The 12,216-nt window shown below is 45.7% G+C and overlaps 1 protein-coding gene across 1 annotated transcript in view; it reads right to left on the reverse strand.

Annotated features, from left to right (window-relative positions):
- Positions 1 to 9,512, reverse strand: part of MFSD4B (major facilitator superfamily domain containing 4B) — a 56,656-nt gene extending 47,144 nt beyond the window's left edge. Inside the window, exon 1 of the mRNA XM_073576002.1 lies at positions 9,024 to 9,512. Coding sequence (XP_073432103.1) covers positions 9,024 to 9,299 — 276 coding nt within the window. The 5' untranslated portion in view covers positions 9,300 to 9,512. The remainder of the gene's footprint in view (positions 1 to 9,023) is intronic.
- Positions 9,513 to 12,216: the final 2,704 nt, after the last annotated feature.

A 12,216-nucleotide genomic window follows, 5' to 3' on the forward strand; every position in this document is an offset into this window, starting at 1 on the left:
AGCGCTCATTGCCTAGGGTGCTCTGGTTGCACTACGTAGTGCGGGTGATCAAGTGACAAGTTCTTGTCCCCATGTTCCGCGGCTGTTAGACAGCCACAAAACATGCAGGGATTTCTAACAGCCGCAAAACATGTTGTTCAAGCACCCATACTACTCAGCGCACCACAGGAAAACTCGAGTAATAGGCACTTGTGCTCATCACTAGTTTTTACTATTCAGCTACTAAAACCCCATCATAGAACAGATCAATGCACTTTTCATCCTCACTGAAAAGCTTACATGTCTTCTCTCCAAATCATATTTCACCACTTGTTCTCTTGAACCCTATCCCATGCCATCTCGTTCCCAACCACACCACCCTGCTTATCCCAGTCCTAACCAATCAACCTACGTTAACCTCTGGGGTTTTCGCTTTTGCTTTCAAGCATGCAACAATCGCACCCAACCTGAAACCATACCTTGACCCAACATCTAAGTCCAGCTACTGCCCCATCTCACTACTTCCATTTGCCTCTCAAATTCTACACCTTGAACAGCATGTCTACTCTGAACTTTCTTCCCACCCCTCATCCTACTTGCTCTTCAACAGCTTACAATCCAGATTCAGTCCCCACCAGTCCACTGAAACTGTCTCAGCCAAAATTACTAACTTACCACCAAAGCTACTAGAAAAATTCAGCTATTCTTACTTATCGACCTATCCTTTGCCTTCGACACACTCACTCCTACTACACATCCTCTCTTCCCTTGGTGTCATAGAGAAAAGTTAAAACCACAAAAACATCTCTGAAGAATGGACATATCACCCTTACAATAAACATATCGGATTAATTAAAATTGGGGAAGTGAGAAAGAGCCGACAATTCAACCTCCACTGAAATAACCTCCATACCGCGAACAGGTATTACAGCAGAAATCTCCTCTGAGGAACAGACACTAAAAGTCTGGGATTTGAGTATTCAGAGGAGTGCAAGTCAAAGCTTAGTCTGTCCAAAGCACTGATCGTAAACTTTTTGGAGCCAGTTATTAATATTGGAGTTTGCATCAATCTGATATTTGAGGGAGATATATTTTCGGGCTCATAGTGAAGAGACGAACATAAAACATTCATTCACATCCCTGTAAGAATATTCTAACCCCCCCTCCACGCCCAACTTACTATCGGACCCAATGGATGATGCCATCAATGCCATTTTCATTTATATTTAAGACTAGCTGAAGAGACCAGCGCTGCTCTGGCATAGTAACTAACTACGGTTAGTTAAAGAAATTATAATGAATATATATATATATATATATATCTGAGTTTATAGCCCTGCCCACGCCGCATAGCCACATTCACTATAATATCCCACATCATCCCGTCAGCCAGAGCTGCCGGACTACTACCCCTAATATCCCACATCGTCACGTCAGCCAGAGCCACCGGACTACTAATATCCCACATCATCCCGTCAGCCATAGCCACCGGACTACTACCCCTAATATCCCGCATCATCCCGTCACAGCCCCGCCAGACTACTACCACTAATATCCCACATCGTCCCGTCAGCAAAAGCCACCGGACTACTACCCCTAAATATCTCACATCGTCCCGTCAGCCAGAGACACCAGACTACTAATATCCCACATCATACCGTCAAAGCCACCTGACTACTACCCCTAATATCCCATATACCAAAGCGCAGAGTGGATTTGCCCTCACTTCCATACCGGGGATCCCTTTAAGAGAGCCTGGGATCAGAACCAGAGCGCTGAGTGGATTTGCCCTGACGTCCATACCAATGATCCTTTTAATAGAATCCTGGGGTCAGATTCAGAGCGCTGAGGGATTTGCCCCAACTTCCATACAGGAGATCCCTTTTGAGAGAGCCTGGGGTCAGTACCAGAGCATTTGAAGGCAATTGCCCTGACTTCCATACTGGGGATCCCTTTAAGAGAGCCTGAAGTCAGAACCAGAATGCTGAGTGGAATTGCCCTAACTTCCATACCGGGGATCCCTTTAAGACAGGCCTGGGGTCAGTACCAAAGCACTGGATGGATTTGCCCTGACTTCCATACCAATGATCCCTTTAAGAGGGAAGCTGTGCCTATGGGACGGAGGATGTGTGATGGGTATATAGGCACGGGAGGGGGGGGATTTACAGCATTTCTGTCGTGCTCTCTGCTCCTTTCAGGGGGGCAGACAATAGCTGGAGCTTTTGTTCCCGGGGATGCTAGATTTCTCCCACCATGTCAGTGTCTTTTGAGGTGTTGTCAAGTGGAGAAACTTGTTCATAGCAACCAATCTCAGCTCAGCTTCTTTTAACCAGCTCTGGTGAAATGAGAGATCCTTAGTGATTGGTTGCAAGGAAGACTGTTTCTCATAGCAACCAATCACAGCTCAGCTTCTTTTGAACAGCTCTGGTGAAATGAAAGATGCTTCGTGATTGGCTGGTGACACACACATTCAGTTTTATATATAGAGATGACAACAATATCTATTGCCTGGGACCTCCAGGGGCAAAGATATTCTGTAAGCTGGGGATATCATAATTCTCTAAAGGTCTAGTACATCCCACTAAAACTTGGCACTCAAGTTGAAGAACAGTGAAATAAAGTTTCTTTTAATATGCAAAAATATTCTGAATTGAGAGTCCTCAGTGGTTGATACCTTTTAATGGCTAACTGAAAAGATGGTAGCACATTGCAAGCTTTCCACACTACTCAGGTCTCTTCATCAGGCAATGACTAATACAAAATCTGAAGAATCACATATTTATACACAACACAGCCCAGAAAAAATGCAATAGATAAGACAAGTGACGCAAAGCAGAACTATCATTGTGGGAGAGGGAGAAACATAAATATTGGACCAGTTCATAGATAAGGAGTCTGGATGTTTTAGGGTATGTGCACACTTTGCGGTTTCTGCTGCGTTTCCGCAGCGTTTTTGGCTCTGCAGAAACGCAGCAAATTCTGCTGCGTTGTACAGTACCTTTATTTCCTATGGAAATAAAAAAAAGCTGTGCACATGCTGCGTTTTTTTCCATGCGGTTTGGCTGCGGTTTTCAAAACGCAGCATGTCAATTGTTTGGTGCAGAAACGCTGCAGTTTTACACCTCATCCATTATGAGGTGTAAAACCGCAGGGCAAAACCGCAGATAAACCGCAGGTCTTTGTCCTGCAGATTTACCTGCGGTTTTCTCTAAAAAAAAAAAAAAACTATGTGTGCACATACCCTTATTATCCTCTGATTGGGGTCTCCTAATGTGTTGTGATGCCCCCACAAGGTCTTAAGGCCCCATCACACACAGTGATCTCGCTAGCGAGATCGCTGCTGAGTCACAAGCTTTGCGAGATCGCTGTGTGTGACAGCGATCGGCCCCCCTGCCAGTATCGCTGATCGCTCTGGGATACCTCTGATCGCTCTGGGATACCTCTGGACTTTTCTTTAGTTACTGGTCTCCCGCTGGCCAGCACGCATCGCTGCATGTGACAGGCGGGAGACGAGCGATCTGCTGGTAACTAACGTACACATCGGGTATCCAAGGACGTGCGTCCCTTAGATACCCGACGTGTACGTTAGTTTCCAGCTCCCTGCATCAGCGTGCAGGTAACTAAGGAACACAGCGACGCCGCGCGCTCGGCGTCGCTGTGCTGATCGCTGGTGAAGCTGTCTGACAGCTCACCAGCGATCATGTAGCGATTCACTAGCGATCCTGACACGTTGATATCGTTGTTGGGATCGCTGGTGAGTCGCTATGTGTGACGGGGCCCTTAGGAGCAAATTCCTTAATTGATGTAAAAAGACATAAATCCATGCGACATTCATTCCAGCATTGAAAGTGTCAATGGTTATCATGAGCTTGAACTCCCAGACTCTTCTCTCTCTCTGGGATGTGAAGTTACCTTTCAATACCAGTAACTTCATATCCATGTTCCTGTGATCAGGCGTACAAAAATGTTTTGCCACAGGTAGATCCATTCTTTTTTCTCTTATTGTGTGACGATGAGAATTCATCCTTGTTCTAAGCTTTTGCCCTGTCTCTTTTATTATGCAAAGTGTTGAACATTTTCGGTCTTAAATACAGACCTTCATAAGAACTATAGGGGAGGAGTATACAGAAAAAAAAAACAAAAGAGGAGGGTCATTTTTCTGTATACTTCCTCATTTATAGTTCTGATGAAGATCTGAATTTAAGACCGAAAATGTTCAACACTTTGATTGCATAATAAAAGGACCTTTATTTCATTGTTCTTCTACTCAAGTGCCACTTTTTTTTGTTGATATTATGTAGGGGTTGGATCCCCTACTTGTGTACGAATCTTACCAGCCAGAAGTGCCGTATATGACTGTTCACTAATAAAAAATAAAAACACTTTGGGTTTCTTTCAATGTTCAATATCTGGAAGAACGTTTGTTGCAAGAGTGATTAATTTCCTATTCGGAGTGCTTCCCTCCATAAAAGAGAAGAGCCATTCCTGCAACATCAGGTTTAGTGATTTTCTTCTGTTATACCTTTTACCATATCCGATTGTACATACCGTGTTGTTTTGCTCCCATTTTGTATCATCTTTGCACATTTAGTGATTGCCTTTCTCATACTACTTCCTCATCTAACTGACTGACAGTAAAGGTACTGTCACACTTAGCGATGTACCAGCGATCCCGACCAGCAATATGACGCGGTCAGGATAGCTGGTACATGGCTAAGTGGTCGCTAGTGAGCTGCCACACAGGCAGACCTCACTAGCGACATCGCTGGGGACGGGGGTCACTACTTACCTGTCACACGAGGCGATCCTGCGTCCTCCCGCCCGGCTCCATGCTCGTCGCTCCACAGGAAGCGCCACAGGAAGCTGATGACGAGAAACAGTCCAGGACATTCTCGCGCGATCAGTGATAAGCAGCAGGGGAGCGGGTTGTAGGTAAGTATCAGACACAGCGATATCGCTAGCAATATCGCTATAACGTCACAAGTTATAGCGATATTGCTAGCGATATCGCTTAGTGTGACAGTACCTTATCCCTCAAGGCTCTGTCCTGGGACACTTCCTCTTCTCCATAACTCCACTATCAGACCTATCTAAGACTAGAAATTACAACATGCTTTCCCATTTACCGGAAGCCTGCTGCCTCATAGTAATCCTTGACCCTGTCCAAGTCCATCAAACTATTCATCCAGCTCTTACTACCTCTTTCTGCATCCAACTCCCTTCCTCAACCGTCAGTCTGCTAAAATGTTAGTGCACACCTTTATTATCTCCCCCATAGAAAACTGCAATACCCTCCTCCGTGGCCTCCCAACTAATACTCTTGTGCCGCTCCAATCTTTCCCTTAAAGGGTGTATCCAGATTTTTTTTTTGCCCAAAAACCTCACAGGAAGGTAGTTGCCTGAGTCCAATGAAGATCACAGACCGCTCCTACCGGCGATTCAGCAGTATACTGCAGATGAGTGACATCACAGTACCAAGTAGTAGTTATAACATAAATAGTCTAGTACTATACAGCAGAACAGCAACATCACAGCACCATGTAGTAATAACACCACTAGTGTAGCAGTATAAAGCAAAGACAGCACAGCACCATGTAGTAGCAACACTAGGCTAGCAGTATACAGCCAAGCAATGAAGTCAAAGTACCATTTAGCAGAAATTGTAACACGCCTTTTCTAGGAGTATATAGTAGAGTAGTGACATCACAGTAGCATGTAGCTGTAGTAATACCAATAGTAATACTATTATGTAGCTGTAGTAATACCAATAGTCCAGCAGTATACAGCAGATTAGTATCATCACAGCACCATTTAGCAGAAAAACCACTTGTCCAGCAGTATACGACAGAGCAGTGACATCATGGCACCATGTAGTAGTAACACCAGCAGTATACAGCAGAGCAGTGACGTCACAGCACCATGTAGTAGCAACACCAGCAGTATACAGCAGAGCAGTGACGTCACAGCACCATGTAGTAGTAACACCACTTATCCGGCAGTGACATCACAGCACCATGTAGTAGTAACACCACTTATCCGGGAGTGACATCACAGCACCATGTAGTAGTAACACCAGCAGTATACAGCAGAGCAGTGACGTCACAGCAGCACGTAGTAGTAACACCACTTATCCGGCAGTGACGTCACAGCACCATGCAGTAGTAACACCAGCAGTGTACAGCAGAGCAGTGACATCACAGCACCATGTAGTAGTAACACCAGCAGTATACAGCAGAGCAGTGACGTCACAGCAGCACATAGTAGTAACACCACTTATCCGGCAGTGACGTCACAGCACCATGCAGTAGTAACACCAGCAGTGTACAGCAGAGCAGTGACATCACAGCACCATGTAGTAGTAACACCAGCAGTATACAGCAGAGCAGTGACGTCACAGCAGCACGTAGTAGTAACACCACTTATCCGGCAGTGACGTCACAGCACCATGCAGTAGTAACACCAGCAGTGTACAGCAGAGCAGTGACATCACAGAACCATGTAGTAGTAACACCAGCAGTATACAGCAGAGCAGTGACGTCACAGCAGCACATAGTAGTAACACCACTTATCCGGCAGTGACGTCACAGCACCATGCAGTAGTAACACCAGCAGTGTACAGCAGAGCAGTGACATCACAGCACCATGTAGTAGTAACACCAGCAGTATACAGCAGAGCAGTGACATCACAGCACCATGTAGTAGTAACACCAGCAGTATACAGCAGAGCAGTGACGTCACAGCACCATGTAGTAGTAACACCAGCAGAGCAGTGACGTCACAGCACCATGTAGTAGTAACACCAGCAGTATACAGCAGAGCAGTGACGTCACAGCACCATGTAGTAGTAACACCACTTATCCGGCAGTGACATCACAGCACCATGTAGTAGTAACACCACTTATCCGGCAGTGACATCACAGCACCATGTAGTAGTAACACCAGCAGTATACAGCAGAGCAGTGACGTCACAGCACCATGTAGTAGTAACACCACTTATCCGGCAGTGACATCACAGCACCATGTAGTAGTAACACCACTTATCCGGCAGTGACATCACAGCACCATGTAGTAGTAACACCAGCAGTATACAGCAGAGCAGTGACGTCACAGCACCATGTAGTAGTAACACCACTTATCCGGCAGTGACATCACAGCACCATGTAGTAGTAACACCACTTATCCGGCAGTGACATCACAGCACCATGTAGTAGTAACACCAGCAGTATACAGCAGAGCAGTGACGTCACAGCACCATGTAGTAGTAACACCACTTATCCGGCAGTGACATCACAGCACCATGTAGTAGTAACACCACTTATCCGGCAGTGACATCACAGCACCATGTAGTAGTAACACCAGCAGTATACAGCAGAGCATTGACGTCACAGCACCATGTAGTAGTAACACCAGCAGTATACAGCAGAGCAGTGACGTCACAGCAGCACATAGTAGTAACACCACTTATCCGGCAGTGACGTCACAGCACCATGCAGTAGTAACACCAGCAGTGTACAGCAGAGCAGTGACATCACAGCACCATGTAGTAGTAACACCAGCAGTATACAGCAGAGCAGTGACGTCACAGCAGCACATAGTAGTAACACCACTTATCCGGCAGTGACGTCACAGCACCATGCAGTAGTAACACCAGCAGTGTACAGCAGAGCAGTGACATCACAGCACCATGTAGTAGTAACACCAGCAGTATACAGCAGAGCAGTGACATCACAGCACCATGTAGTAGTAACACCAGCAGTATACAGCAGAGCAGTGACGTCACAGCACCATGTAGTAGTAACACCAGCAGAGCAGTGACGTCACAGCACCATGTAGTAGTAACACCAGCAGTATACAGCAGAGCAGTGACGTCACAGCACCATGTAGTAGTAACACCACTTATCCGGCAGTGACATCACAGCACCATGTAGTAGTAACACCACTTATCCGGCAGTGACATCACAGCACCATGTAGTAGTAACACCAGCAGTATACAGCAGAGCAGTGACGTCACAGCACCATGTAGTAGTAACACCACTTATCCGGCAGTGACATCACAGCACCATGTAGTAGTAACACCAGCAGTATACAGCAGAGCAGTGACGTCACAGCACCATGTAGTAGTAACACCACTTATCCGGCAGTGACATCACAGCACCATGTAGTAGTAACACCACTTATCCGGCAGTGACATCACAGCACCATGTAGTAGTAACACCAGCAGTATACAGCAGAGCATTGACGTCACAGCACCATGTAGTAGTAACACCAGCAGTATACAGCAGAGCAGTGACGTCACAGCACCATGTAGTAGTAACACCACTTATCCGGCAGTGACGTCACAGCACCATGTATTAGTAACACCACTTATCCGGCAGTGACATCACAGCACCATGTAGTTGTAACACCACTTATCCGGCAGTGACGTCACAGCACCACGTAGTAGTAACACCACTTATCCGGCAGTGACATCACAGCACCATGTAGTAGTAACACCACTTATCCGGCAGTGACGTCACAGCACCACGTAGTAGTAACACCACTTATCCGGCAGTGACATCACAGCACCATGTAGTAGTAACACCACTTATCCGGCAGTGACGTCACAGCACCATGTAGTAGTAACACCACTTATCCAGCAGTGACATCACAGCACCATGTAGTAGTAACACCACTTATCCAGCAGTGACATCACAGCACCATGTAGTAGTAACACCTGTATACAGCAGAGCAGTGACGTCACAGCAGCACGTAGTAGTAACACCAGCAGTATACAGCAGAGCAGTGACGTCACAGCACCATGTAGTAGTAACACCACTTATCCGGCAGTGACGTCACAGCACCATGTAGTAGTAACACCACTTATCCGGCAGTGACATCACAGCACCATGTAGTAGTAACACCACTTATCCGGCAGTGACGTCACAGCACCATGTAGTAGTAACACCACTTATCCGGCAGTGACATCACAGCACCATGTAGTAGTAACACCACTTATCCGGCAGTAACTGGGCACATGACAGGCTGCAGCTGACTTAATGTCTTACCAGCCCCAGGAAAGCCGCGCACATGACAGTGGTCACACAGCACCTCAGCCCCCCGCACTGCTGGCCTCCTCCTCTCCCCCTCAGGCCTCCGGGCACCAACCGCACTGCATCCTCCGCTCTCCTCCGACAACCCCCGCCTTCCTCGTCTTCCCGGCTGCCTCTGACACTTGCTGGCCGCTTCTCAAACAAAGTGTCCTCTTCCTCCTCGTCACCGGCCTCGTCGTCCTCTGCCCTGGCGAAGCGCACCTGCTTCTTCTGTTTACCATTCGCCGCCATGTCCCCTTATCTAGACTGTCACTGAGAGCCGCGGCCTCATGTCTTCCGAAGGATCCGGCTCTATCATCCTCTCCCCGGGAACAACCCGGATGTAGCCGCCCCAGCCGGGCAGTGACAGGCCGGGTGTACCTGTGTGGGAGGAGCGGCAGAGCCGGCCTTCTCTCAGCAGCTGTGTCTCCGGTATCCGGCCGGTGACAGGGAAGTCTCTGACAGACTCGGCTTCTCACATGAATTTCACGTATTATTATAACTTCTATTTTTATCTCTTGTCATGGCGGAAACCGCTGTGGGGTTAGGAAATTCCGCTGTGGACCAGACGCTTTTGTGGCAACAGTTATAAAAAAAAATGCGCCAAATGTACCTGAGGTTCTATTAGCTGCGGTAGTGATGCGGCTGTGACACTGGAGCTGTGCGGAGACCTGGGTCACATCGTCATGGTGCCGAGCATTTTACCTGTGCAGGTGTTCTTGGCAGAGGCTGAGCTGGGGGTTTGGTTGCAGCTATGGTGGCGCCCCTAATAGTGATAGTAACATAGTTATTAAGGTTGAAGGAAGACTTTAAGTCCATCTAGTTCAACCCATATCCTATCCTAACTTGCCCTAACGTTGATCCAGAGGAAGGCAAAAAAAAACCTCATGTGGCAATCAGTAAAAAGATCATTAGAAAGGTCTTTGTATTGTCCCCGCATATATTTATACATTGTAATAAGATCACCCCTAAGCCTTCGATTCTCCAAACTAAATAACCCCAAGTGTAATAACCTGTCTTGGTATTGCAGACCCCACAGTTCCCTAATAACCTTGGTCGCTCTTCTCTGCACCCGCTCCAGTTCAGCTATCTCTTATACACCGGAGACCAGAACTGTACACAGTATTCTAAGTGTGGTCGCACTAGTGACTTATTTAGAGGTAAAATGATGTTCTCCTCATGAGCATCTATGCCTTTTTTCATGCATCCCATTATTTTATTTGCCTTTGCAGCAGCTGCCTGACACTGGCCGCTAAATGTGAGTTTGTCGTCCACCCATACACCCAGGTCTTTTTCAGTGACTGTTTTGCCCAGTGTTTTACAATTAAGCACATAATTATACATCTTGTTCGTTCTACCCAAGTGCATGACCTTACATTTATCCCCATTAAAGCTCATTTGCCATTTATCAGCCCAAGCTTCTAGTTTACATAAATCCTCCTGTAATATAAAATTGTCCTCCTCTGTATTAATTACCCTGCAGAGTTTAGTGTCATCTGCAAATATTGAAATTCTACTCTCTATGCCCCCTACAAGGTCATTAATAAATATGTTAAAAAGAAGCGGGCCCAATACTGACCCCTGTGGTACCCCACTGCTAACCGTGACCCAGTCCGAGTGTTCTCCATTAATAACCACCCTTAGTTTCCTATCCCTGAGCCAGCTCTTAACCCACCTAAACATATTTTCCCCTATCCCCATTGTTCTCATTTTATGTATCAACCTTTTGTGTGGCACCATATCAAAAGCTTTTGAAAAGTCCATGTACACCACGTCCACTGCATTCCCTTGGTCCAGTCCGGAATTTACCTCTTCATAAAAGCTTATCAGATTAGTCTGACAGGAACGGTCCCTTATAAACCCATGTTGATATTAGGTCATGAGGTTATTCTTCTCCAGATACTCCAGTATAGTATCTGTTAGAAAACCCTCCAGGATTTTACCCACAGTTGAGGTTAAACTTACTGGCCTATAATTTCCAAGTTCAGTTTTTGTCCCCTTTTTGAATATTGGCACCACATTTGCTATACGCCAGTCCTGTGGTACAGACCCTGTTATTATGGAATCTTTAAAGATTAAAAATAATGGTCTATCTATGACTGTGCTTAATTCCTGCAGTACTCGGGGGTGTATCCCATCTGGGCCCGGGGATTTGTCAATTTTAGTGATATTTAGATGCCGCCGTACTTCCTGCTTGGTTAAGCAGGTGACATTTAATGGAGAATTTTTATCCCTGATCATGTTATCCGTCATGGGATTTTCTTGTGTAAATAATGTTGAAAAAAAGTCATTAAGCATATTGGCTTTTTCCTCATCCTCATCCACCATCACCCAGACTGTTTTTAAGGGGACCAACACTATCATTTTTTAGTTTCTTACTATTTATGTAGTTAAAGAATATTTTGGGATTATTTTTACTTTCTCTGGCAATGAGTCTCTCTGTCTCAATCTTTGCTGTTTTGATTTGCTTTTTACAGAATTTATTTAATCTTCTGTATTTAGTTAATGCCTCATCACTACCTACTTGCTTTAATTCTCTAAATGCTTTATTTTTATCTCTTATTGCGCCCCTTACGGCTCTATTTAGCCATAGAGGTTTCCTCCTATTTATCATGTTTATTCCCATACGGTATATATTGTGCACAGGTCCTATTCAGGATGCTAATAAACGTCTCCCATTTTCTTTGTGTATTTTTATGTCTTAGAATATCGTCCCAGTTAATTGCACCAAGATCATCTCTCATCCGTTGGAAATTTGCCTTCCTGAAGTTTAGTGTCCTTGTAACCCCTCTACTACACACCTTATTACAGGATACGTGAAAACTTATTAATTTGTGATAACTATTACTCAAGTGACCCCCAACCCTTATATTTGATTTGTGGTCTGGCCTGTTGGTTAATATTAGGTCTAGCAGTGCCCCCCCTCTTGTTGGGTCCTCAACCAGTTGTGAAAGGTAATTGTCTCTCATAGTTGTAGGAGACCCTCAGCAGATGACCGCACTGTTACTGACAATAATCTCTATATAAGACCAACACTGATATCATACCGCCATATGGTGCACACAGTGGTAGTTACCAGTCCTGCAGAGCATATTAGGCCTGTTTCACACATCCGTTTTTTTAGCTGAGTTGAAATCCGCCAAAATGGTGGAAAACGGATCCGTTATTT

Source organism: Dendrobates tinctorius, unplaced genomic scaffold (genome assembly GCF_039654945.1).
Source record: "Dendrobates tinctorius isolate UK_male_01 unplaced genomic scaffold, ASM3965494v1 ptg000046l, whole genome shotgun sequence".
Lineage (NCBI taxonomy): Eukaryota > Metazoa > Chordata > Amphibia > Anura > Dendrobatidae > Dendrobates > Dendrobates tinctorius.